Below are 27549 nucleotides of genomic sequence, written 5' to 3'. Positions count from 1 at the left end.
GGGGTTCTGGGGGCAGAGTTAAGGTTGGTTTAGCCAAGGATGACTCAGGCAACCCTGGAGCCTTTGTCAGAGCCACTTAATTGGATGGCTCCCAGCTGCAACGCCCAAAAAAGCACCTTCCCCTATTCTGCACCAGCCTGGGGCTGCTGGTGGTGGTGGTGGCAACCAGTTGGAGGTGTGTGGGGAATGGGAATATACCTGGATTGCTGTGTGGGTGGAGAAAGGGAGTTAGGGACACAGTGCATGGGATTTTCCTGTTCATCCAGTGTGGGAAGCAATCTGTGATGTGCCCCTGCCAGGCCTGCGATAAAGGGGGGAAATGCCTGATTCCCCCAGGGACCCCACATTATCATCAAGCAGCTTGCACTTCATGCCATGGGTCCTCATGGCAGTTAAATCTAGTGTGTGTGTGTGGGGAGGTGTCCCAGCACTTAAAGTGTTTTGAGATCTACTGAGGAGGGACCATTATCCCTGTCTTACATATAGGGAAACCGAGGCACAGAGCAGAGAAGTGACTTGCCCAAGGTCAGCTAGCAGGGCAGTGGCAGAGCTGGGAATACACCCTACGCAAAGGCACCAGAATCATTAGTTCCTTTTGCAAATCTTGGCCAGTAACGCTGTGTATGTAACTTTGGGGGGAGGGGGGAAGGGACTCGTGGTGGGGTTGGGTAAAAATGAGCCTTCTACAGGCAACACACTTGCGCATTTCTAATCTGTTCCTGAAATGGAGGGAGCTGGTTAATTTCAGCTAACAGCGCAGAATCTTTGACAGATCCCAGCAACACGAACACGAGTCTGGTCCACATTTATCCTCAGTAGGGTGACCAGACAGCAAATGTGAAAAATCAGGACAGCGGGTGAGGGGTAATAGGAGCCTATATAAGAAAAAGACCCAAAAATCGGGACTGTCCCTATAAAATCGGGACATCTGGTTACCCTAATCCTCAGTGCAATTTTGTTGCCTGCAGTGAAGTTACACCAGGGTTGACTTTGGCTCATTATATTTAATCTTTATTTTCTGAGACCAAGATCCACCTGTTAAAGGATCGGGCCATCTGATGAGACCTGGCCAGCCCATAATTCCAGAGCTAGCTTTTCTTTTCTTCCTAATTTGGAATAAACGAAGGGAGCTCTGGATCAAATGTAGACTGGCTCTGCTAGTCTGGGGTTTGGGGAGGGGGGCAGGAAGAGGGAAATGAAGATACAAGCAAGGAGACTCATTTTTCAAGTGGGGTACAAACCACATATTGTAAGTCTTTTGGCATAGCTATTACTGAATGGATTCTCATCACACTAATATTCAAGCAGTGAAAAGTAAAATGCAGTCATGAGGTGGCAAGCCAGTCTGTGAACTTATCACTGTTCCCTTCTGAATGGAATCAGCACTGCTCAACTGTGTGTCATGTGCCCTATATTGCCAACATGATGATTCTCTTTCAGCTCAAGCAGCGTGGAGTCTGTACTCTCAACCTTGTTGTTGCCATGAAATTCCAAGTGGTTATGGAGTGTGGCACAGGGATGGTTGTGAAGTTCTCACTAGGTGGCCACCAAGTTGTTACAATATGTATCTAGCGCTGCAATTTCAGCAGGATAGGGAAGGCTTAATGAGATAAAGCCATTACAGAATCCATCACCAAATACGTCTGCTGTAGGCTGGCTTGGCAACCTTGGACCTGGTTGGGGGCAGGGGAGCAGCTTGGGTTTTCTTTCCCAGATCCCCTGGGATGTCAGTAAGCTCATCTCTGCAGGGCAGGGAGTGGCTTGTGTCTCACAGCCCCGCCTTCTAGTGAACTAATGTGTGGCAAAGACAGACTCCAAAGGCAACTCATTCTTCTGGAAGGAAGAAGGCTGCAAACTCTGGGGCTTGACAGGAGATTGCAGGGGGAGCTGGAGCCTCCGGCCTCCCTCAGGCAAGGGGAAGACCCTAATCCCTTTTCCTGCCCAACCATCTTGAGCAGCAAAGCTGCCAGCCATGCAGAGGCTTGGGGGAGGGCTAAGCAGCTGCCCAGCAACGTAGGTTTCCACCCTCCTCTTAGCTCCCTTTGCCCCTTGTCCGATGCTGCCGCTGGGGGGCGGGGATGTTTCACTGACGGCACCCTAAGGAACGAACACGCGAAGGTTGGCAAGACCCATTTTAATGGAAGCCCGACTCTGTTCTCTACCAGCACGGCGAAGTGGGGTAGGACTCCGACACAAACTCGGGATGGATGACGTAGTTATCCTTCTGCGGCCCGCCGGCCTTCTGGAAGTGACTCGTGTCCCACCTGGGAAAGGAGGAAAAACCGATGGATCGTAAGCCTCACCCACGCAGGAGGGTCCTTGGTAATCCACTTCCTACTGGTGCTCATTAGGAGATTCAGGGAGATTGCAAAGGGCAAGCTTTGGGAGCCATTCTCTTGGCTGATTCACTGCAGAGCGATGCTGCCACATGCCCACCGTTTTTCTGCCCCATATCGAATGCCTGGTCCTGGGATTTGGGGAGGGAGGTGGCCCGGTCAGTGGGGTCTCTGGCAGATGGGTGTGGCAGGTGAGAGACAAGGGGCTAAAAGGCACATGGGAGCCAGTGGGAGGGACGTGACGTGCTCGGGGGTTCTGGGAAAACCCCAGAGACTACATCTCCGCATAGCTAACTAGCCCACGCTGATGCCTATCTTTTGTCTGCGGTGAGGCGAATACAAACAACAGGCAGATGAAATAAAGCAGTGGTGGGCAACCTGCGGCCCATGAGGGCAATCCGCTGGCGGGCCGCAAGACACTGTTACATTGACCGTCTGCAGGCACGGCCGCCCGCAGCTCTCAGTGGCTGAGGTTCGCCGTTCCCGGCCAATGGGAGCTGTGGGAAGCAGTGGCCAGCCTGCGCCGCTTCCCGCAGCTCCCATTGGCTGGGAACAGCGAACTGCAGCCACTGGGTGCTGCGGGCGGCCGTGCCTGCGGATGGTCAATGTAACACTGTCTCGTGGCCCGCCAGCGGATTACCCTGACGGGCCACGTGTGGCCCGCGGGCCACAGGCTGCCCACCACTGAACTAAAGGTTTGTTCTACCTTCGCCAGCATTGGAGAACCATTTTCAATCCCAATTTTAGCTAAAATGATTCTTCCCCATGCATGTGAACACTGTTGCTAATGCTTGCACTATTTTGGTGCTTTCCTTAAAGCCCCAGCTCCTGGAGTCATGTGATTACACGAAAATCTGTTTTTTAAAAAATAAGTCAGTTTCTAGCCCTCCTGGTTGCAGAGAGAAGTTTGAATATGTGACCCGAGTGGATTTTAAAGGCTCCGAAATCAGAATGCAAATAAGAACATTTATGATTTTTTTTAAAATCTCACAATTTTGGGGGCCTGACCCCTGATTTTGGGCTGCTTGGGGTTGAATAGGGCCTACAACAGCAAGGCTAAATCTAGTTAAACAGGCCCTCCTCCCAAGGCCGGTTCCTGGTGATCGTTGCCTTCTCAGTGGCAGGATCCTAAAAGTAAAGGGGGCAGTGATTAAGAGGCGCTGCCAGAGGAATGGGTGAAGGACACAACCAGGACACACCACAGCATGCTATGGTGTGACGTTATCTGATTAAAATATGACCATATAGATCATGGTTGCAATCACTGTTATATATTTGCAGCAAATCTTGTACAAAGGTTGCTGAGTGAGGTGTCTATGAAAAGGTTATGATTTTCTGGTTATGATTGTGCTATCTGTATGCATGTATCATTTTTGTATGTGAAATTATAAGTGTTGGCTCTATGCTTGGATTTCAAATGTTTGCTCCTGGGGTAACGCCCACAAGTTAGCTAGCCAGCACATCTTGGAGGGACTATTCAAATTAAGTGGCTCATCAAGAAACACTTGGTTGACAATGGACCATGGGAGACGCTCATCTACCCTGAGTGGACTGTCATGTAAACGTGCTGTCTGGAGCGTGGGTAATGGCTTCCTGCAATGACTGAGGAAAATTGGGCATGAACATGTGACTTGCCCAGGTGACTCCAAACTCCATCTTGTTGCTGTAATTTTCCACAGTAAGAACAATGGGATGCCCTCCACATGGCAAAAGCTATAAAAGGCCCTGGCAACCCCTCCATTTTGTCTTCAATCCTGCTTCTTGCCTCTGGAGGAACCTTGCTACAAACTGAAGCGCTGAACAAAGGACTGAATGACCCATCCAAGCAGTGGATGTACTCAAGAGATTTGATTTGAACCTGCAGTTTAGTCTATCACTGCTACAAGCCTGAACCAAGAACTTTGCCATTACTGGATGTAATTGATTCCTTTAACCAATTTTAGCTCTCACCTTTCTTTCTTTCTTTTTATAAATAAACCTTTAGATTTTAGATACTAAAGGATTGGCACCAGCTTGATTTTTGGGTAAGATCTAAATTATATATTGACCTGGGTGTGTGGCTGGTCCTTTGGGATCAGAAGAACCTATTATTTGATGAGACTGGTTGTAAAGAACCACACATCTCTGAATCCAGTGGTTTTTTTGTTTTTGGTGGTGATATAAGAACTGGAATGCCTGAGGAAACTGCCTTTATGTTTTCTTGTTAGCCAGTGTGGTGAAACAGGAGTTTACTTTTGTGGCTGGTTTGGTATATCTTATGAAAGAATAACCACCAGTTTTGGGCTCTGTTTGCCCTATTTCTAAGCAGTTCATCCTGAATTTGGCATCCTCAGTTGTGACCCACGGTTACACTATGGAAACAGGGACACTGGATAACTAGGGCTCTGGGCAGATGATGATGATAACAAAAGCTAGTGCCGCAAAGACTAGACATGGAAACCTGTTAAAAATGGCACAAAAACTAATCCCAAGCGATGGCCGCCCTATCTCAGTAGTGTTGTGAGTCTGCAGGGGTTTCGAATACTTACGTGGGGTTTTATGATTTCAAAGCACAATAGAGACATTAACTAGTAAATAAACCCTCACACCCCTGCCCAGGTTGAGAAGGCTACCAGGCAGTGACTACCCCTGTTTTGCAACTGGGGAACTGGGGAGGTGAAGTATGGTACAAATAATGAAAGCATTACAGCAAAAAGGCAACAAACCCATCTAAGCAACTGTTTTTAGGTCTCCTTTAAACACTCCTAGTTACATTTATAGTTCTGGGGACTCGCTCTGCTGGTCCTGGGCCCAAGTCACCATCCAAGGCTCCCGGCCCCCGGCAGGATTTGTTTTACATCAAGGTGACCTCTTGCGACCCTTTTGCTAACCGCTTCTCTTGCCGTCAGGCGAGGACCCCAGGGTGGGCAGAGCAAACACTTCTCCTTTGTTTGGTCCCTTACACTCCTTCATTATTTTGTACCATGAATAAAAGCATGGTGCTGTCCCTTAGAAATAAGCTCCTCTCACCCTGCAAACTCTGCCACTTGCTCCATGACCTTTGGCAAGTCACTTAATCTCTCTGTATTCCAGGGGCTACCATAATACATGCAGTCATTTGTCACGATTCACTTGAAACCCAAATGAGGGAAGTTCTAGCCTCTGGGGAAAGTCCAAGACTGTTGTGAGTTTCCTGTTCTCCCCAGTGTAAGACATGATTTTCTAGAGCCACGGTGCCCTTCCCCCACCACTGAACCCGGCTTTAACTTTCTTACTTAAGGTTCATATATGGGAAAGATTGCGGCGGGCTGTGCAAAGGTGCATAGTCCATCGTCTCTCGGCTGCAGCCGCAGTATGGGATATTCCTGAAAGAAACGCAAGGGGATGGTTAGCGATAGCAACAGGCGGCCGGGCTCGCTCCTCTCTGCTCCCTCTCGTTTTGGTGGGCAGTGAGCTTACGTGGGAAAGATCCTTCCTCCCTCCCCACAAGTGGGGCATGGTGGCGTCAGCAGCGTCAGAGACGCAAGTGGCAGTGGTAGGACTCTGGGGTGGAGTAGTAATGATAGGGAGAGGTCTGTCCACAGCACAGGCACTAAAGTCCCAGGGGCAGGTTTTAGCGGTGCCGAGCACCCAGACTTTAACTGCAGGGAAAACCAGATCCCTGGGCTCCTCAGCTCCGAGTTAAGGCTGCTACAGCTCTCTCCTCCACAGAGAGAGGTGATGCTAGGAGCACTGCTCCTGGAGACGGAGGGGTTTTCAATGGGCAGCAGTGGGGCTACAGCACTATCCTCAGAGGGCTAGAAAATTGCCTGCTGTTCCCCAGCAGCGAGGCTGTGACCCCGAAGGCAAGGCAGGGCTGGGGCTTTGGGATGGTCTGCACCCAGGAGCAGCACCACTTTAACTACACTGTCTCCTGAGCAAACTGAGTGAAGCAGACTGTGTATCGGCCGCTCTCCAATCGGTTTGAGAGCATCTGCCCACGGAGATTGCACTGGTTGCATGAAACAGGTTCAGAAACCCGCTTCGTAAAAACTGCAATTTCTGTGTGGCTGGACCCCATGGGTGATGGGCACTTTATAAACACCGAGACAGAGAGACGGCCCACGCCCTGGAGTGGGTTCCTCTGTGCAGCCTCTCGGATCCAAAGCAAAATACTACCCAGAGCTGCTACTGCAACCTCTCCGCCTGCCCGTCAGTCACTAACTCCGTGAGTCAGTCCTCTTCATATTGCCCATTGCTCCAGCACCCCAAGGACCCAGAGCTTTGACTATTTGGGTGTCCTGGCCTGTATTTGCCAGGATTGCTCTCAACTCCTGTGCTGAAGGTCCCACCCTTGGGTCACCCTGACTCTTCTCCTCACTGCCCTTGCCTCTGTGGCTACAGAGCCTTCGGCCACGCTTGTGTATAGATATATCCCTCTTTACGGTATTGCCCTTACCTCTGCGGTGCTGGAGGGGATGGACCTGGCTCGCAGCCCTGTCCTGGGGAGCTGCAGGGCTGCTGCTGGCTACTCAAGCAAAGAGTTCTAGTGACTTCAGCTTGGGCTCACTGACAACTGCTCACCCAGTTGGGTGGAGAGGGAGGAGGGCACTGGGGTGTGGGCGGGGGACGGAGGGGCAGCGCACCGGGGGGAGGAAAAAGGAGGAGGAGAGAACTGGGAAAGTGAGGGGTGGGGGAGGCAGAGAGAGCAGGGAGGCAAAGGGGAATGAGAAATGAAAACACCGCCCAGGGAAAACCCAACGGACTGAGAAAGGGGACAGGTGCCAGAGTGCTGCCAACTCTCAAGATTTTGTCATGAGTCTCAGAATAATTACTGGGTTCCTTAAAGCCCCAGCTCCTGGAATCAGGTGGATATGTGATGACTTCAGCCTTCATTCTTAAAGAAAAAGTAAGGGCTATGGAGAAAGCATCAAAATGTGACCCCAGTGCGCCCCAAAGGCTCAAAAGCAGAAGGCAAATCAAAAGGACACCCAATCTATTCTTTTTGAATCATCTCACGATTTTAAAGCCAATCTCGTGATTTTTGGCGAGCCTGACTCATGATTTTTGAACATTTGGGGCTGGCAATACTGGGAGAAGAACGAGTGAGACGGGGATCTTACCCTGGGGCAGGATGGGAGGAGATGGGGGGTGCGCCTGGAAGTGGGGCGAAGGTGTCGATCCTTTGCAAAGGGGCTTGGAAGGGCCCTGCTTTCTCTGCACTGATCCCCACCTCAGCCTCCCCTCCTACACGCCCTGGCCTCTCCTGATCATCTTTCAATGATGTTCAGTTGTCTGGGCCCGGGGCGACAGTGAAGGGCAGGGCCGAGAAACACCCGTGTTTCCCTGAACGCTGCCTTTCCTTTCCCCAGCACCGGGCCTGCTCTTTGCCCCGCAATGCCCATCTGCCGGAAACGAGGGCCCGATCCTGCATGCCAAACTCTCCGTCCGCCCAGGGGAGCTTTGCGTGCGACGGGCAGGATCGGGGCCCGAGTTCTGACCCCCCGTGAGCCCTGCAGGAGCAACGAGGAAGGACGGGGCTGGATTCTGCTCTGCCCCGAGAGGGAAGTGTTATGTGCACTGCGTAACCCTCCGAACCTTACAATCTTCTCCACGAGCTGGTTGAGCTGCCTCTCGTTGCAGGGGGCTCCGTCCACATAGTAATCCATCCCGCGCAGGCAGTAGTGGCGCCCGGTGCAGGGGCTGTAGTAGCCTTGGAAGGGCTTTCTCCCGGGGATGGTGGAACGATGCTGGACGGAGGGGAGCTGGCTGCGGGATAAGCTGTTCAGCATGTTGACCACCACTTCCCTTTCTGAAACAAGAGGAGCCAAAAAGGTGGGGGAGGGGAAACCGGACATTCGCCGCCCTAGACGGAGAGCCTGGCCCTCAAGCGTTCTGGGTACAGCGCCCGTGGCAACTAGGGCAAAACCGGAGCAACCAAGGAGTTGCAGAATCCAAACGGGGGGGTGGAGGGGCTAGTGACTAGAGCAAGGATCCCATGCTTGTGTGTGTGTGCGCATGCACATGCCACGTCTCCCTCTAGTGGCCGTGGGCAGGACAACAATCTACTACTGGGGCCAGCTACTGAATTGCTTCTTTAGCTCTAGCTGCAGAGGTTTATAATAATATATGGAGCTATACCTATCTCATGGAGCTGGAAGGGACCTTGAAAAGTCATTGAGTCCAGCCCCTTGCCTTCACTAGCAGGACCAAGTACTGATTTTGCCCCAAATGGCCCCCTTGAGGTTTGAACTCACAATCCTGGGTTTAGCAGGCTAATGCTCAAACCACTGAGCTATCCCTCCACCCGTGCTTTGGTGCAGAAAGGCCCCACTGGTGACCTGGGCAGGTGGGTCAATGCACAAGGGATTGGAAGCCCTCCACAACATTTCCCAAGGGGAGTGGCCCTTTAAGAAAGCCCCCAACATCCTCCAGGATGAAGAGACTCAGCAGTACCATAAGCTACCAGCGGCGGGGATCAGCCAAACCCACCGTGCCCCACTCCCAGCAGCCGCAGGGAGGAGGCACCTTCACAGCCTCAGGAACCCTGGTAACCTCAGGGGTTCCTGACCGTGAGCTGCCTTGTGGGGTTGGAGAGTAGGGGAACGGAGGTAGCTGAGTTGGGGGCAGTTAATTGGCAAGTCCTGGCGTCGCCTTCACAGTCACAGACGGCAGCGACAGCAGAGCTTATGCTCCAGAATGGCTCCAGGGGCTTCCTGGTCTTTTGCAGCTGAAGGGACCCAGAAATGCGGCACATAAAAACCTCCCAAGGAAATATCTACCCGCTGCTCCTTGCGGGACGCCGTCCGTTTCCAGCCTGCGAGGCATTGTATGGATTAAAATCTCCCCCACTGGCTCTCCTGGAATCCCCGCTCTCTCGAGGTAAGGTTATAGGAGGACCCAGTACAATTACCGTAATTATTGAGCCGGTCGGGTTTCGGCGGGTATTCCATGGGCATCCCGCGGAGAATGGTCTCCATCCCTGCTTCCTGCAAGGAAAGATTTCAGAGCCTTCATGTATGTCCAGCAAACGTGCAAAGCCCCCTGTTTGTCTCTGGATCAGGAACAGCCCGGGCAGCGAAAGCGCAAGCTTCCCTCACCCTGCCCTGCCCTTGCCCGTGGGAGGTGAGAGCAGGCGCCATCCTTGCCTTGGCCTCTCTGCCGAGACCGCCAGCGTCGATGCTGCTTAGTGAGCTGGTGGCTTTTCTGACGTGGCGGACGCTTGGCCACTGGGAACTGGGCCGACACCTGAGTCATTCCACAGACTCCACCGAACCCAGAGTTACCTTGACCGTTTTCTTCTGTTTCTATTGCACAGAACTACATGGCACACGTGCCATGAAAACAGCACAGACACAGCCACGTTTGGGGAGGATGCGTGTGCCTGGACTGTGGCCCTGCCCCGAGGCCCACCCCTGATCAGTCTCCTCCCCCCGAAGCCCCACCCACGCCCCATCCCGGGGCCCCACTCGGGCTCCTCCCAAAGGTTCCCCCCGTGCCTACTGCTTGTGCCTCTTCGCCCCCTCCCCCAGGCCCCTGCGCCTGCCCACCAGTCGGCCAACTGAGTCGGCTGTCTGCCCACCGCTTGCGTGCACCTCTTCACCCTCTCCCACGAGGCCTCCATGCAGGCAGCGTGGGGCTGGGAAGAGGACAAGCGGGAGTGGGGCCTTGGGGTGGAGCGCATGCTCCAAAGGCGGCGGGCTGGCTGGTTGGGAAGGCTTAGCCTCCCCTGGCCTCTTATACCCACCGCCTTTGCACAGATCCTAGCTACGGATATTTGCCGTGTCTGAACCCTGTCTCTGAAAAGACAGCTCTCCCTATGGAGGGGGGAAAGTCTGCTTGTAGCTGGAGCAACTCCTCGCTTCCTTCGGGAGGATGGCCTCGAGCCAGACGAAGCCAGGACTTCGCTTAGCGTGCAGGGGGACTGACTCCATTTTGCAGTGTTGTGCGGTTGGGGATGCCCTGCTGGAAGGCGCTATGCAAGTGCAAAGAAGTATTATACTGGATTTTGACCTGGGTGATTAAGGGTAAAATTTGCAAAGCAAAGAGTGGAGAAGGAGCTAGCTGTAGGAGGAGTCACACGGGCTGACACCCCACCGGCCGCTTTGAAAGCATAGCCCCTTCCCTGCTCATCCGCCGCACCCCGCCTAGGGACGAGAAGCAGGCGCATTCTGGAGGTCCAGGATTTACCTTTGGAAGCCTGGGGAGGTAAGTGGTATATTTATTCCACCCCGCGCTGTTGTAGGGGCCTGTCCTCCACGTTGCGTACTTGTCTCCACTGACAAAAACTGGATTGTACTTTTCTGAAATGTAAACGGACAAACAGACAAACATTTCCTACCAGGGAGGAAGAACAACGGGATTCGCAGAGTCCTACGCGTCAAGGCCAAAAAGGACCCTTAGACCATCTAGTCTGACCTCCTCTATTACATGGGCTGGAGAATTTCACCCAGTTCCCCCTGGTATTGAGCCCAATCACTTAAAGCATCTCTTCCAGAAAGGCACCCGTCTTGATCGGAGGACATGAAGCAATGGAGAACCCACCCCTGCCCTTGGTAGTTTGTTCCAATGGTTAACCGCCCTCACTGTTAAAAAGTGTCATTTCTAATTGGAATTTGTCCGGCTTTACCTTCCAGCTGCTGCTGCTGCTTGTTCTGCCTGACTCTGCTAGATTAAAGCGCCCTTGAGTGACGGGTATTTTCTCCCAGGGAAGGTGCTTAGACACGGTAAATCAAGTCACCTCTTCTTCTTTTCGATAAGCTAAGCAGTCTTTCACAGTCAGGCTTCCTTCCCCTCCCCCCGCGCAACCCTTGAATCGTTTTTGTGGCTTTTTGCAGCACCCGTCTGAGTTTTCAAAACCCTTTTCACCATGTGGGCACCAGAGCCGGACCCAGGGTTCCAATACTGGTCTCACCAGTGCTGTAAACAGAGGCCAAATCACCTCCTTTCCCCTACTCACTCCTCTCACGCTTATGCAGCCCAGGATCACATTAGCCCTTTTGGCCCCAGCAAACTGATTAACGTGTAGCTAGCCAAAGCTGCTGGGCGGGAGCTGGGGTCCTTAACAAAACCCAAGGCAAACAGCCCCGCCATCCAAACTAACTCAGCTCCAGCCTGTCAAGTGTGCGCCGGGGAATCCCAGAATGCTGGCGGGACCAGTGCTGGTGACTCAGTAGGTGCCACCATCCCCACTGGAATTAGACATTAATCAGTTCCACAGCATGGTGCAAAGGATTCTGGGATGCTGGAGGTGCCCTCTTTTGGATGGGACATACAGCTGAGACCCTGACCCCTCATACCCTTTTAAGATCCTCTGGCACTGGCCAAATTACAACTCAGGGAATGCATTCTGCCCACCTGAAGTCTCTCTTCAGTGTCAAGTGGATTCTTCCTCACTTCCCATCCTCCACTGTGGTCTAGTATCCCCGTACATTGTTACACAGCAGCTGTGTGCCTCACCAGAGGTGGCTGCTGTGCAGTGGTGGGTTAAGTGTGCCCTGGGCAGAGTTTGCGCATCAGGTGGTTATATTGGGGGCTGGAAGGCACTGCAAAAATAGACAGTGGGGCACCAGCTAATGCTGCACTTATTTCTTATTCTAAATAACAGTCGTCTCTCTGGCACTGCTGTGTGAGAACTGTGTCAAATGTGGACTTCTGAATAGCACGTGCTCTGCTGTTGGCCTTCCACTCAGCAGCAGGCTTCAAGAACAGCAGCGGACAGTGCCGCTGTACCAGGGTTGATGCGGTGAGCAGGGCCGGAGAAACTAGAGCAAGATTTGCAACAATAGGCGCCTACAGTCAGCCTCCGAGGGCCTTATTTAGGCACGTAAGTTAGTGGCGTGAAGCTGACGTCAGTGGGAGCCCAGCACTTTGGAAAATCAGAAGCTTAAATAAGGATTTAGGGGCCTAACATTGGGCTCCTGTAGTGGAAACTCTTGGCCTAGGTGCAACAGCAAGATCCAACAGCCTCGTGCTTTAAAACAGCCCTTTTGGTGCGTCAGCAGCAGGGGTGAGGTGCCAAGGGAGTGTCCCAGGGAGCCAATTAACTGCACCTCTCCAGGGTGTTGCTGGCCTGGCCGTGAGGGCCAGAGGGAGAGAGGAACCACGCTGGGGTTTTTTAAAAATCAGCTTCCCTCCCTCCCCACTAGCCCTTTGCTTCTCTTCCCATTTCTAGGACGAAGATGAACCTCCCAAGCCAGGGGAGACAGCACTGACCCAGCACCCGTAGAAGCCAGGGAAGGGCAGTCCCATGGTGGAGCCCCCATCTGCCACACTGCGGGGTCCAGGGGGCAGCGCCCTGGCTGCCAAGCAAATAGGTCAAACCTGGACTGGGCAGGAAGTGAAAATGGCCATAGCCTATCTCCGCACACTGGGCTCTGGGGCTGTGCCCGGTTCTGTTGACATGTCCCCGGCAATGAGGGTCCCACCCTTCCCCTGGGAGACGATTTCACAGCCTGGTACGTCCCCCGCCCCCGTCTGGGGGCTTTTCCTGCTGTTCAGCCTAAATCCTCCTTCAGGTAATTCCATCCCATCGTTCCCAGTTCCCAGAGTCCTTTCCTGCTGCTTGATGGTTATACCCTTCAAGTACATGCAGGCTGCTGTCCCTTCTCTGGTGCCCCTGGGGTGGCAGGAGCAGGCGTACAGGTGCCCACAGACAGTCCCATTTGCCCTTCCCTCCTGGTGGCAGAGTGAAGGACCAGCTGGGAGGAGAGCAGAGACAAGTGGACCAGCCTGGGGCTCTTCAGAGAGAACAGGGGAGCTTAGCTAGCCGCCTTGACTCCATGCCAGCCGGGCTGCTGGCTTCCCCAGGCGCGCTCCTCTTCCCTGTCCCCTCCCACTCTGTGCCGTAGTAATATGGAGGCAGAAGGTGGGGGTGGGTGGAGGAGGGGAGCTTGTAATCAGGTAGAGGGGGAGGGGAGCACCGTGCAATGGGCGTGCATCATGGGGAAGGGGAGGCCTCAGAGGAACTGGTGCAACCTCAGCAGGGCTGGTGGGGTTTCGATGGTCCTGGACTCTAGGGCTGAGACTTTCCAAAGCACCCCCGGAGGTCTGGATGCTGGAATCCCATTCGTTCTAATGGGAATTGGGTGCGCAAATCCTTTGACCTCTGCACCTGGAATCTGGGCACTGAGGCCGGCTGGCCGAGGATCCAGGAGCGGCTGGGTGCATCCTGGCCTGACTTGTGAATGGTCTGTGGCTGGGCCAGACCGGCCACGCCTGCTCCCTCAAAGAGGGCCCCGCGTATCAGCAGCAGAGAACCACACGGGGAGCCCAGCAGTCAGAGAGCTGCTTCCCCACCGTCAGTGCTGAGCACTGGGTCTCTGCACTGGGGAGGAAGGGTCTGTATGGAGGGGAAATGGGTTTCTTGCAGGAGAATAGGTAGGGATGCACGGGGTGGGGACCTGTGCTTGCTCCTGGCGGCCTTTGCTTGTACCTCAGCCTCCTGGCCTCCAGCGACCCAGCCAAGCTGCCCCTGTTCGGCACCCCGAGGCCCACTCTTCTTTAGGAACCCCCGGGCTCTGAGTGCAGTTCCCAGCACTGGGTGGGAGCACGCTATGGACGAGCTGGAAGAAGAGGGACAGGAAGCTGGGCTGTGGGGCAGGTGGTTTAAACAATCCAGCAATACCTTCGGGTCTGGTTACCCAATACTTTTCTGGCCTATAGGCTGTTGGTTCTATCGTGTTCTTATAGGAATAATCCTGCACTGCATGCTTAATCATCTTCTCCAGCTGAGCTTGGTTCACCTGATTTTCCACTCTGGGCCTCGTTAACCCCTAAAGGCAACAGAGAGTTGGGAACGAAATCAGTTAAATGTTGCAAGGATACCAGCTTGCCCTTTGCAAATTCCTCTGTGTTTGGGATAAAGCCAATTAAATTCAAGGCTGCAGTGAAGGGGGAAAGTCCATGGGCATCAAGGCGTGTCATGACTCATCACCGTGGCCACCCAGAGTGTAACAACAAGATCAGGGCTAGAGCTGAAAACCTCATTCTCAGAAAGCCTCTGCACTCGAGTAAAAGGGAAATCACCTTTAGTAGTTAGTCATATAGGGCCTATGACACACAGCTGAGCAGTTCTGGTTACAGCCAGTAGGAGGTAGCTAAGCTAGTTCAGTGTGCAAATCTGAATGCTCTTCTTCTTCAAAGTATATAATGGCAACACCTGACGATAACATGGTGCTTTTATCCATAGGTATCAAAGTGCTTTGTAGAGGTAGGTTCCTACTTTTATTTTTGCAGGTGATGGAATTGGAGCCAAAAACCAAAGGAGGAATCAGTGTACTGCCAGGATTAAAATTTAGAACCTCCTAGCTTCCCGTCCTACCCCAAAACCAATAGTCACATGGGCAGAAAACAGCCCCACTACCATTCGCTCATGGATTCCCAGTCGCACTGTCCATGCACACAGGAGTGCGTGTTCATTTGTCATATGCACATGAACGTGTACAAGAACCAGTGCCTGCAAAGAGGAAGTTTAAAAGCTCACTAGAACTCAGCCACTAACCTGGCTTGTTCTGGATATTTGGGGGCTACTCTGGTATGCCGTGGGTTAATGCTTATTGGTGTGTGTGCACTGGAACTGTAGGTGCTTCTTTGGCATCCCGCAACACATGATGCTGCATCAAAATATTGTCCCGTAACAATGGAGCCTGGTGCCATTTCACCATCCCTGGAAGTGATGTAAGAACATGTGACTGTCTCCTCTGGAGGGAGGGTAGCGTGGCCTACTGGATAGGCACCAAACGAGGCTTTAGAAGAGCTGGTTCAAATCCCAGCTGTACCATGAACACACAAAGTCCTGTCTATTTCCCTTCCCACCTTTGGTCTGTCCTGTTTATTGCGCTCTTGGAGGCAGGGACGGTCTCTTTGTCCAGCACTCAGCAGAAGGGGGCCTCTCCATGCCAGGGAAATATAAATAGGAATAAAAGCACTGGCCTTGTAAGCAGGGTGATCTCAGCAATACCAAGGGGGGAGGGATAGCTCAGTGGTTTGAGCATTGGCCTGCTAAACCCAGGGTTGTGAGTTCAATCCTTGAGGGGGCCACTTAGGGATCTGGGACAAAATCAGTACTTGGTCCTGCTAGTGAAGGCAGGGGGGTGGACTTGATGACCTTTCAAGGTCCCTTCCAGTTCTAGGAGATATCTCCATGAATTATTATTATTATTAAGGCGCACGGCAACCACAAGGGTGTCACCCACTGAACACGCAAAATGACCACCCACGTCCTCCCTCTTAAGCGCCCAGAAATGCCCCTTTAACCCAGGCCCCCGCAGCGAGCGCAGGAAGAGCCCTTGTTGCTAACACTCCGATCTCTCCTAACCCACTTCGCTGAAGCTTTTCAACCGTAATCCACTAAAAACATGCACAGACACGCACCGCCCTGCACAGCAGGCTGCCCAGGGGATGGAGGTTTGAACCGGATTGGTTGGGTCTTATTTGCATTGCACGCTCTCTGGACCGGGTACAGTGGGGGCCCCATCCTGCCACCTCCGGGAGACTCAACGTTGGCTTCAACAGAACGTAAAAAATCTCTAAACTGGTGACTGTTGTGGAGAAAGTGAATAGGGAAGTGTGATCTACCCCTTCTCATACCACAAGAATCAGGGTCACCAACTGAAATGATGAGGCGGCAGGTTTAAAACAAACAAAAGGAAGTATTTCTTCACACAACGCACAGTCAGCCTGTGGAACTCACTGCCAGGGGTTGTTGTGAAGACTGAAACTAGAACAGGGTTCAAAAAAGAACTAGGTAAGTTCCTGAAGGACAGGTCCATCAATGGCTATTAGTCAAGATGGTCAGGGTCGCAACCCCATGCTCCGGTGTCCCTAAACATCTGACTGACAGAAGCCGGGAATGGGCGACAGGGGATGGGTCACTTGATGATTCCCTGTTCTGTTCACTCCCTCTGAAGCACCTGACATTGGCCACTGTCAGAAGACAGGATTCTGGGCTAGACGGACCATAGGGCTGACCTATTATGGCCATTCTTATGTAACACACTCAGGCCCTCTAGCCTGTCAGTGCTTGTACAGGGCTGAGTGCCCGATCAGTAACTGAGGATGTACAGAGACACATCACCTTTACAAAAACAATTGCAGTGATTTTAAAATCTCCTTTGAACTGCAGCATTGGGCACCTCAGCAGCCCCTTGCTTTGGGGAGCAATTTATTAACCCTCAAGGCAGGTCATTATTATTATCCCCACTTTACAGATGGGAAACTGAGGCATGGTGAGGGCAAATGACTTACCTAAAGTCAAACAGCAAGTCAGTAGCCGAGCTGTTTAGAGAAACCAGTTGTCCTGAGTGCCTAGTCCCCTGCTCTGCTCACTGGAGAGCTCCCATGAATAGAACCCAGGCATCCGAACTCAAAGTCTCCTGCTCTACCCACTAGACAATACTGCCAGTCTCCACCTGAAAATCTCCAACTTGTTCTGTAGCGAATGCGGATGGGCAGCAGCACCAGGGTGCATCAGCAGGAATTCGTGCGCACCTGGCTAACCTGCTCCAGAGGTGGGAGGGCTTAACGCAGACTGGTATAGCTAGTCCTGTAACCAAGGGCTATATGCAAACCTTTCCTTCCCTCTGCCAGTCCCCTGCCATCAAACCCCTCCCCTCTCCAAATCAACAAGGGTGGGAATCCCACACAGGAGCAATGCACAGTCAAAAACAAATAACTGTATGTCAGGCTCATGCTATACACACAGAACAAAGCAGGGTCGGGGGAGCAGCTGAGGCACCTCAAGTCAGGACCCATTTCTGCAGGCTGCAGCCTCTCTATTGTGGCCACATACGTGAGCTCAAACACGCTCCAGCCCAGAAAATACCTGTCAGCCTTTCAAAGAGACATGAGGGTGATGGATAACTTCAGGAGGGGGAGCTCCTGGGAGGTGTGACCTGCAGTTCCCTAGGTTTCTTTTGAATACAAAGATGGCAAATGCTTTAATTTCACTGCAAGATCACGGAATGCATAGCTGGCTGTGCATTCAACGGCAAAAACGCAGAGGATCAGACATACAGCCTGGCTGGAGATGTAAGAATTAGCAGCAAAGCTGATGACATTTAATTCAGCACACAGCTTAATGAATGAATGTTTATAGCGCTTGGGGAGGTCGGGGTGGCACTGTGGAGCGGGGAAGTAATGCTACCGTGATCGTGGTAAGAGCTGGGTGCTTTCAGACACATCTGGGGCCAGAGCCACCATGCAATCACGCCAAGTGGGGCTCAGAAGTCTGCTGGCCGTCAGAGAGGCAGGAAACAAATGGCGTTTGCAGGTCTCTCTCTAGGTCAGGATTTGTGCAATGCTCAGCTAGAGGGGTGAAAATGCATCGGACAGGCTGGTGTTTTGCACTCTCAGGCTGTTAAACATTTTCAAAGCAACCTTCCTGTGAGAGGGTCGCCACCAGAGAGCCCCCTCATGGCATGGGTGACCCTGCAGCATCCCTGCCTCAGTTTCCCCTCAGTGATAACCTCCCCCCCCCCCGCCCAGCTAAGCCATTAACAAAAAATCCACCCCTTATCTTTGAAAACTCATGGCGATCGGGGGAGGTCCCGGATGACTGGAAAAAGGCTAATGTAGTGCCCATCTTTAAAAAAGGGAAGAAGGAGGATCCGGGGAACTAGAGGCCAGACAGCCTCACCTCAGTCCCTGGAAAAATCATGGAGCAGGTCCTCAAGGAGTCAATTCTGAAGCACTTAGAGGAGAGAGAAGTGATCAGAAACAGTCAGCATGGATTCACCAAGGGCAAGTCATGCCTGACTAACCTAATTGCCTTCTATGAGGAGATAACTGGGTCTGTGGATGAGGGAAAAGCAGTGGATGTGTTATTCCTTGACGTTAGCAAAGCTTTTGATACTGTCTCCCACAGTATTCTTGCTGGCAAGTTAAAGAAGTATGGGCTGGATGAATGGACTATAAGGTGGATAGAAAGCTGGCTAGATCGTCGGGCTCAACGGGTAGTGATCAACGGCTCCATGTCTAGTTGGCAGCCGGTTTCAAGCGGAGTGCCCCAAGGGTCGGTCCTGGGGCCGGTTTTGTTCAATATCTTCAATAATGATCTGGAGGATGGTGTGGACTGCACTCTCAGCAAGTTTGCAGATGACACTAAACTGGGAGGAGTGGTAGATACGCTGGAGGGTAGGGATAGGATACAGAGGGACCTAGACAAATTAGAGGATTGGGCCATAAGAAACCTGATGAGGTTTAACAAGGACAAGTGCAGAGTCCTGCACTTAGGACGGAAGAATCCTATTCACTGTTACAGACTAGGGACCGAATGGCTAGGAAGCAGTTCTGCAGAAAAGGACCTAGGGGTTACAGTGGACGAGAAGCTGGATATGAGTCGACAGTGTGCCCTTGTTGCCAAGAAGGCTAATGGCATTTTGGGCTGTATAAGTAGGGGCATTGCCAGCAGATCGAGGGACTTGATCATTCCCCTCTATTCGACATTGGTGAGGCCTCATCTGGAGTACTGTGTCCAGTTTTGGGCCCCACACTACAAGAAGGATGTGGAAAAATTGGAAAGAGTCCAGCAAAGAGCAACGAAAATGATTAGGGGGCTGGGGCACATGACTTATGAGGAGAGGCTGAGGGAACTGGGATTGTTTAGTCTGCAGAAGAGAAGAATGAGGGGGGATTTGATAGCTACTTTCAACTATCTGAAAGGGGGTTCCAAAGAGGATGGATCTATACTGTTCTCAGTGGTACCAGATGACAGAGCAAGGAGCAATGGTCTCAAGTTGCAGTTGGGGAGGTTTAGGTTGGATATTAGGAAAAACTATTTCACTAGGAGGGTGGTGAAGCACTGGAATGGGTTCCCCAGGGAGGTGGTGGAATCTCCTTCCTTAGCGGTTTTTAAGGTCAGGCTTGACAAAGCTCTGGCTGGGATGATTTAGTTGGGAATTGGTCCTGCTTTGAGCAGAGGGTTGGACTAGATGACCTCCTGAGGTCCCTTCCAACCCTGATATTCTATGATTCTATGGTATACAAGCCCAAAACCAAACACAGAGTTTTAACACCCGTTTCAAACAGGGCTCAGTCCCACTTTCAAAGGAGCTGGTCCATCTTCAATAGCTCAGACGCTCTCCTGCCCACGCTCTGGGCTCAGCTTTCACCCTTCCGGGGCTCTCTTTCATCTCCCCCACCAGCCCTTCCTGGGCTCACTGCTCCCTCCTCCCATGCCTTCCTGCTTGGAGACTTTCCCTGCTTTGGCAGGCCATTCCCAGCCCTACCTAGCCGGAGTCTCCCCGCAGTGTCAGAAGGTCTCCTACCTCCCTGCAGACACCTCCATCTCCCCCTGCCTAGACTTCTCCCTCATCTATCCCACAGGCCTGGTTGACTCACATGCCCCATTTTCCCCACCTGGAGAAGCGAGTTAGTGTCACAGGTGGGAACTGAGAGACCCACCCCCACTGTTAAAGGACCAGCCACCCTGTGACCTCCCAGATTGGCCGGAGAACCACCTCTCCAAGTTAAGCTCCTCTCCGCCCTGCTCCTTCTGCAGCAGCGAGCATTGTGGGTAAGAGGTGTCCCAGAAAGCAGACTGGATTGCTATGATACTGCAGTGCTTCCCGAAGGCCGGACGAGTCGGGCAGGGCCTATTTGAGTGAGGCGTGGAAAAGGCTTTCGGCTTGGGGACCGCAGGCGACGTCTAACCCCAGGGCCTATGAGAACCGTCCCACTGCCCATTTTGTCACAGTTTCGGTCTGGTCCCTTGCTCTGTGCCCTGTGGCTCTGTTTCTTTTTAGGGCTGTCATGTGTGAGCGCTGGTCGGAGGAAGGGTCGGCCAGCATGACGTCAATTAGAAGCATTTATTTATTATGCTTTGTACTGTCAGATAAAGCACTCCCACCCCAGCCTCTTTACAATAAAGAGCAGCCATTAAATAGACAGACACCCTCCACTGACACCAGCGCACCATACCTCAAGTCCCATCAAAGATCTCCCCCAGTAAATCCACCAAGAACCTCCATGTACCACCCCACCTGGCAAATAGCCCTGCAAGCCAGGGATCGAAGCTGGGCCTGGCCACAAAGGCATAAAAAGCACAGGGCAAGAGAGTCAGCCAGTCAACCGTGTCTGCTGTGTAGAATTCATGCAAGAAAGGGAGGAATTGCTGGTCTGTTACTTGGAACAGCAGACAAGTCATGAGGTCAGCAGATGTGTGTTTCCACTGTCGGTTGCTGGATGAAACTGGGCCCGTGTATGTCGCTATTGTTCCTTCTTGTGCCTTAAGATCCATAGAAGATACAGGCCCAGATCCTCAAAGATATGTAGGTTCTTAACTCCCTGGGAATTAGGTACCTAAATATCTTGGCGGATCAGGGCCATAAGCCCTAGCAGATTCATCGATTTAAAGGCCAGAGAATCATCTAGGCTGGTCTTGTGCATAGTACAGGCCAGAGAATCTCCCCCACTGATTTCTACGTCAAGCCCATAACTTCTGGTTGAGCTACAGCATATATTTTAGAAAGAGACACCCAGTCTTGATTTAAAGGCTTCAAGTGGTTGTGAATCCATCCAGTAATAGCACTACCTTCTCCTTTAACTGGGGTGCCAGGGACCTGAGCTGGAACCAAAGGTCCTGGGGTTTGTCCCTCTGTGGGGTGAGCTGACCACAGGTGTGTCTGTTGTACGACGGTGACCCCAACAGACGGGGAGGTGAAAGAGGGTCAGATCCTTCCCAGTGCTCAGAAGGAGAGAAAAAAGAGATCTGTCAATTTGAAGGGAGAGGGTGTGGCTTGGCCTCAGGACAGGGGCTTGGTGAGTGGAAGAAGAATATGATACTTAGCTCGTATAGCGCATTTTTCATCAGTAGATCTGAGGGCTTGTCTTCACTACCCGCCTGGATCGGCGGGTAGAAATCGATCTCTCAGGGATCGAATTATCGCGTCTCGTCGGGACGCGACAATCGATCCCCGAATCGACGCGTGTACTCCACCAGCGCAGGTAGGAGTAAGCGCTGTCGACGGGGGAGCTGCGGCGGTCGATTTGCCGCCGTCCTCACAGCGGGGTAAGTTGAATAGGATACGTCGAATTCAGCTACGCTATTCGCGTAGCTGAATTTGCGTATCTTAAATTGATCCCCGCCCCCAGTGTAGACCTAGCCTCAGAGTGGTTTACAAAGGACGGGAATCTCATCCCCCTTTGCAGATGATGAGGATAGATTTTAGCTCAATTGTGACCCAGTTTAAGGGGAAGCGAGTCAACCTGCCTCCCAGGGAGCCTCTGGGTTGTGGAAAGGCAGGCAGGCTTTAATCACGGGTGCCACTGAAAATGCGACCATGCCAAAGCATCCCCCCTCTTCCCTCCCCCCAACACCCAAACATTCTCAGCGTGGGCGTGGGACATACTTCACCAGCGGACACCCCTTCCGCCAGGGCTGAAAGCAGCAGCCTTTAAACGATACACAACAGCCCTGCACAGCAGTTCAGAACAAGCAGAATCCCGGCTCCAGCTGCAGCGGGAATGAGTGGGCAGAAGGGATGTAGCTGTGGTGTCAGGGATGATACCCTCCGCCTTGTCCCAGGGCATCTTCAGTCACCACAGAGATGCTGCTGCTGCTGAAGATGATGATATTTTGCTTTGCAGGAGGGCCTAGAGGCCCCAGTGCACTAGGTGTTGTACACACCCACAGTAAGAAAAGTCCCTGACCCACAGCGGTTGCAATCTAAAAGCCCCACAGCCGCCTACGGTAAAGGGTTTCTCATGCAAGCCTCGTTGGAAAGGCAGCAGAGTACCCCGGCCATCAACTTTCCCGCTAAGGGGGGAAAAAACCACAAAATAACCCCCTGGCCTGCAGCCCCCTTCAGAATGTTTGGAAGTCTCCTGTCCCACTCCCAATTTAGCCCAAAGCTGCTGAGCTTATGTCAGTGGTCCCCACATTTTTCAGCATCGCGTCCCCCCCTTACCCCTATCCGTGCCCCCTAGGACACGGACAGGGGTAAGGGGGCTGGGGCCACAGCTGGGGGTGGGGCTGGGGCCAGGAGTGGGGCCAGGGCTGGGGCCAGGAGTGGGACCTGGTGTGGGGCCGGGGCTGATCTGGGAGTGGAGTGGGGCTGGGTGATGCTCCCTCCCCGCTCCCCGGGGGGGCTGGCCTGGGACCTGCCATCCCCCCCAAAAACATTCCTCCGTGCCCCCCTAGGGAGGTGCACCCCACAGTTTGGGGGCCTGTCATCTGATGCTGTCCACGCCCTGGGTGCCAGGCTCACAGACCATCGGGAACCCGTCCTTCAGCTAACAGGGCTGTAGATTAGCAGTCTTAGAAGTGGGAGATTTACCTCTGTAATAAACTTGTTTTCTTCCCACAACGTAAGTGGCCGTTCCCTGTAAGTCTGTTTCACGGTACAAGGCGGTCGGTAAGATTCTGTATAGGTGCTGATCGGCGTCTTTGTTTTATGAGCAAAGAGGAACATCTCTCAAATGGGTCCTTGGAAGGGATTCCACCTTCAGTCTAAACTACGTCTCAAGCGATCCCCAGGTGCCAGCCAGGGCTTTATGCCTGAAGTTAATTTCTGGAGGCCACCACAAGCCACGCTGAGGGGTGAGACTATGAAAAAGGCTCTCTGTACTATTGTAGCAAATTAAAAGTCTGTCTCCCAAATCTGACCGCCTCCCCCAGTCACCAGCCCTGCTTGCATCACCAGTGATGTCACAGTCGGTTGGGTCAACCACATTGTAGCTAAAATTTAAAAGTGAGATCCCTGTGGATCCAGCCCTTCGGGCAGGTAGATTGTATCAAAACAGGGTCCTTTGGCAGATGGGAAACGATTGCCCATAATATCAAAGGCAACCCCTTGGCACAGAGGCGCCAACTTTCTGATCTGCCGGGGGGCCTTGACCCCCGCTCCGCCCCAGGCCCGGCCCCTACTCTACTCCTTCCCCCAAGGCCCCACCCCACCCGCCTCTTCCTGCCCCCCCCCATTTAGCTGGGGATTGGCCCTGCTTTGAGCAGGGGGTTGGACTAGATACCTCCTGAGGTCCCTTCCAACCCTGATATTCTATGAGACCAAGGCATGAGCAGAGACCAAGGCACACCTGGAGCCTGAGACATGCAGGAGTGAGCAGGGGCATCTCAGTGAGAGGAGCCCAGGATGTGAGCTGGGGCATAGGGGTTAGGGTGGCAGGAGGGGAGTACATTGGACTATGATGCATACAGATGTACCGATTTAATAGCAAGTGCAGTAATTCAGAAATAATACAACACATCGACTGTCGGGCATTTAAATGGAGGAGGCGGAGGCGGCGGCGGCGGGGGGGGGGGCAGTCAGGTAGCAGGTAATCAGCAGGGTACAAAGGCTGGCTGGAGAGAGAGGTCAGATCATTAGGAGACATGAGGTTTGGCTTAGACACATCCCCATAAAACATAGTGTGACCCCCTGCCTAGGATGTTGGCAGCAGGAAGCAGACCTGAGCCTTCTAGAGCTAAAAATCCCAGCTCTAGCCCCTGGCAGGCTCTAGCAGACTGATAAACCTCCATATGGCCTGGCCACCCGAGGTAGACAGAGCACCACACTGCATTAGTAGGGGTTACAGAAATGACCCCCCCTTCTTCCATTGCCAGGTCCCCAGCATTCTGTGGAGCTCTCTCATCCCCACCGCCGCGCCCATCCAAGGGGATGGCTTGTCGGATCTTTCTGACCATGACTGCCTGAGCGGGCTGCACCGCCTCTCAGCCTCGGGCGCTTGGGAGCCAGCCTCTCTGTCGCACTCTTTGCTATGTTCACTTCATGACCAATGACTCCCTCCCACTAATTGGAGTGATTAGATTATTGGCGATGGGAAGTAGATAATTAATAATTAGCTGCTGCTGGCAGCACCTCCTGGAGTACAGCATGTCTTTCCTCCTCAGCCTGCAGCAAGCTTCTGTTGCAATGAGCTGGCTGGGGTGTGCATGCAATGCTGTCCCCTACTAGATAGAACCAGAGCTGCTTAGCTGTGTGTCATACGCCCCATACTGCTAAGTGCCCAGGCTGAGCCTGCATTGCCCCAAAAGAGCCTCCTTGTGATTGTTTAACCTCCCTTTTTTGGATGCTCTCGCTCTGCGCCTCAGCTCGAAAACATTTTCTAATGGTCATTCACCAGTTCTGCCACAATCTGGACAGCAGAGGGTGCCGGGTACCATATTCCAAGCCAAAGGACAGATGCATAGAGGGTTGTAGTGGAAAGTTCATGCACAGAGAAAGACGCTGGCTGGCTGCTCAGATACCATGTCTGTGGAGAACAGTCTGAACCTGGAGGCAGGGGAACTTTTGTATATTATGTTCATTGTTACCAGCTGGCAAAAATTCATCAGACATTTGCTTATAGGCTGTTCTGCAAGGTTTTCATCCACAGCTCTAACTCACCCGGCATGTTTCAAAATCTCTAACGAGAAAATTACTGTGATGACTTGTGGAGGCCTCGACAGCTGGGAACCCCCCAACAGCCCAGTTCTAGTTTGGCCATGCATAGAGCCTCAGAACCAAGGAGATTAACCAGGATCCATTGAAAGACACGACAAGAGAGTCCAGTCTGCAATCTCTGGAGTGTCTTTAACCAGAGGTGGTTTGCAACAAAAGTGCCCCCAAATTTTGGCACCTAATTTGGATAAAACTATGGTCTATAGAGACAATAAGGCCCAGCGTGCAATGTCACATCGAAATCTAAATGGCCAGGACATATTCCATTACAGTCAACCCATGGGACATGTTGCCAGGGGATGTTTTGAAGGCCAAAAGTATAACGGGGTTCAAAAAAGAATTAAATAAGTTCATGGAGTCCATCAATGGCTATTAGCCAAGATAGTCAGGGACGCAACCTCATGCTCCAGCTGTCCCTAAACCTCCAGCTGCCAGAAGCTGGGAGTAGACGACAGGGGGTGGATCACTCTGTAACTGCCCTGTTTGTTCATTCCCTCTGAAGCATCTGGCACCGGCCACTGTCAGTGACAGGATTCTGGGCTAGCTAGACCATTGGTCTGACCCAGTCTGGCCGAATTTATGTTGTGACCTATAGTCTCCATGGACCACCTACCTCTGTGTATTATTTTATAGCACCTACAGCCAGGTGCTTCACAGTGCTAACAGTGAAATCCCTGCCCTCTAAGAGCTATAGCTGGCCCGAAGGACACCATGACTTCAGTACAGACTGTTGTTAGTGAAAGCTTTCCATTTGGGACTGGCATGCAGCTCTTCTTGCACAGAGGAACATGAACAAATGAAAATGTGGCCTACTGGCTCAGGCAGTGGACTGGGCCTCTGGAAACATGGGTTCTGTTCCTTTCTCTGCCACTGACCTGCTGGGTGACCTTGGTCAAATCACTTCCCCTTGCCGTGCCTCAGTTTCCCCATCTTAAAATGGAGAGAATGATACTAGCCTCTTATGAAAAGTGCTATCTAAGCATTACAGTAGCTGCATTTATTATTTCCCTCCCACAGCAGTAGTGACCAGCACTCATTTATAAACGAGGACAACAACAGATTGCCTCTCGCTCACCAGCTGTACTTTTAGGTAGTTTAAAGTGATACTGTTACCACCACGCTGGCACGGCTGCACAATCAAAACGCTAAGTGGAAAGGGGAGACCCACATTTTATGAGGACACCCAAAACATCATAAAAATCAGCATCTGAAGGGCTTATGGGGCTCCGCAGAAGCTGAGATGCAGAAGAGCTCCATGGTGGCAGAGCTTAGGAGCGCTACAGAAGCTGAGATCCTGCGTCTGATAACACTGCCTACTGGGGGAGGGGAGGGGGGAGATTTACCTCCGTCACAAACTTATTTTCTTTCCACAGAGTATTCGGAGGTTCCTGGAAGGTTTTTCTCATGCTGTTCGGTGCTCTGTAGGAGTCCGTGTAGGTGCTGATGGGGGTCTTGGTTTTACGGGCGAAGAGGAACATCTTGAAACACACCCGTGTGGGGGAATCCTTCTTCAAATACACTCAGCGACTCCACAGGTCACGGGGACACGTCATCCGCCAAGGGGTTTTGTGCCTCAACGTCATTAGATTAGGATTCCCCACCCCCTCAAACGTCTGTGGCTGGCGGGGAAGGGAGAGGGGCTCTGCATGCTGGGGTGGCAAACTAACGTGTGTTCCTTGAATGTGACAGCCTCTCCCACTCACCAGCCCTGCTTGCATCACAGGTGATGTCACAGTAAATGAGCAGGGAGATTTCATCACCTCCAGAGTCAAGGCCTTTGCATTTGCGCCAAGTTCCAACCTATATGTAACATGCTGTGCTGCTATTAACACGAGGAACCAGAAAATCCTCGTCCTAGGACACGTCCCTTTTCCCAGTGGGTTGCCACATTCTCCAGTGGCATTCTGTTCCAGGGGACACCATTTTGCTTTCGTGGGCATATGCAAATTAGAGACCATTAACTTAGATTTGAACAGAGACTGGGAATGGTTGGGTCATTACACTAACTGAATCGATTTCCCCATGTTAAGTATCCTCACACCTTCTATGGGCCACCTTGATTATCACTTCATAACTTTTTTCCCCTCCTGCTGATAATAGCTCATCTCAATTGATTGGCCTCTTACAGTTGGTATGGCTACTTCCACCTTTTCATGTTCCCTGTATGTATAAATATCTTCTTGCTGTATGTTCCAGTCTATGCATCCAAAGAAGTGGGCTGTAGCCCATGAAAGCTTATGCTCAAATAAATGTGTTAGTCTCTAAGGTGCCACAAGGACTCCTGTTCTTTTTGCGGATACAGACTAACACGGCTGCTACTCTGAAACCTGTCTTATTAAGCAGCAAAGAGTCCGCATGCATCCGATGCAGTGGGTATTCACCCACGAAAGCTTATGCTCCAATACGTCTGTTAGACTATAAGGTGCCACAGGACTCTTTGCTGCTTTTACAGATCCAGACTAACACGGCTACCCCTCTGATACTATCTTATTAAGGTTATTTGGTACATGCCAGCAATGTGCTTGGTCCCACACCAGGCATAAATGAAAACGTCTCTTGCAGTAAGAAGTTTGCAATCTAAGGTCCTGATTATGCAAACTTCTCTGCGTGGGTGGAGCCTGCATCCATGTGAGCAGGTTGCAGGATCGGGGCCTTAGGGTATGTTTACCCAGCAATGTAAGCTCAGGGTTAAGAGAACTCGAATTAGCAGACCCGGCTTTGTTAACCTAGGGCTAGAATGTCTTCACTCATCTGTAACCCCAGGTTAGGAATTGTTGAACCCTGGGTCCCAACCTGGGGGTTCAACATCTACGCTGCATTATGCAGGCCTGAATCCAACCACCCATATCCCAGACCTC

At 52.2% G+C, this 27549-nt stretch overlaps 1 protein-coding gene across 1 annotated transcript; it reads right to left on the bottom strand.

Annotated features, from left to right (window-relative positions):
• Positions 1–2158: 2158 nt before the first annotated feature.
• On the bottom strand, positions 2159–26169 carry SPMIP6 (sperm microtubule inner protein 6). The gene is made up of 8 exons (XM_065406606.1): positions 26035–26169; positions 13921–14068; positions 12992–12994; positions 10485–10597; positions 9208–9283; positions 7893–8106; positions 5591–5680; positions 2159–2264 (listed from the first exon to the last, which is right to left on the bottom strand). Exons 1-8 carry the CDS (start codon positions 26167–26169, stop codon positions 2159–2161), a joined length of 885 nt encoding a protein of 294 aa, XP_065262678.1.
• Between the last annotated feature and the right edge of the window lie 1380 nt (positions 26170–27549).

The sequence above is a fragment of the Emys orbicularis genome, chromosome 6 (genome assembly GCF_028017835.1).
Source record: "Emys orbicularis isolate rEmyOrb1 chromosome 6, rEmyOrb1.hap1, whole genome shotgun sequence".
Lineage (NCBI taxonomy): Eukaryota > Metazoa > Chordata > Testudines > Emydidae > Emys > Emys orbicularis.
Note: the sequence above shows the minus strand (reverse complement) of the source record. Positions and strands in the feature narration are given on the sequence as shown.

Excerpts from the sequence above, each read along its gene's own strand:
- SPMIP6 (XM_065406606.1), bottom strand. The coding sequence starts at position 26,169 with ATGTTCCTCTTCGCCCGTAAAACCAAGACCCCCATCAGCACCTACACG. Across the intron at positions 8,107-9,207 it reads CGACCGGCTCAATAATTACG|AAAGGGAAGTGGTGGTCAAC; the intron begins GTAATTGTACTG and ends CTCTTGTTTCAG. Across the intron at positions 2,265-5,590 it reads TTCCCATATATGAACCTTAA|GTGGGACACGAGTCACTTCC; the intron begins GTAAGAAAGTTA and ends CTCCTTTCCCAG.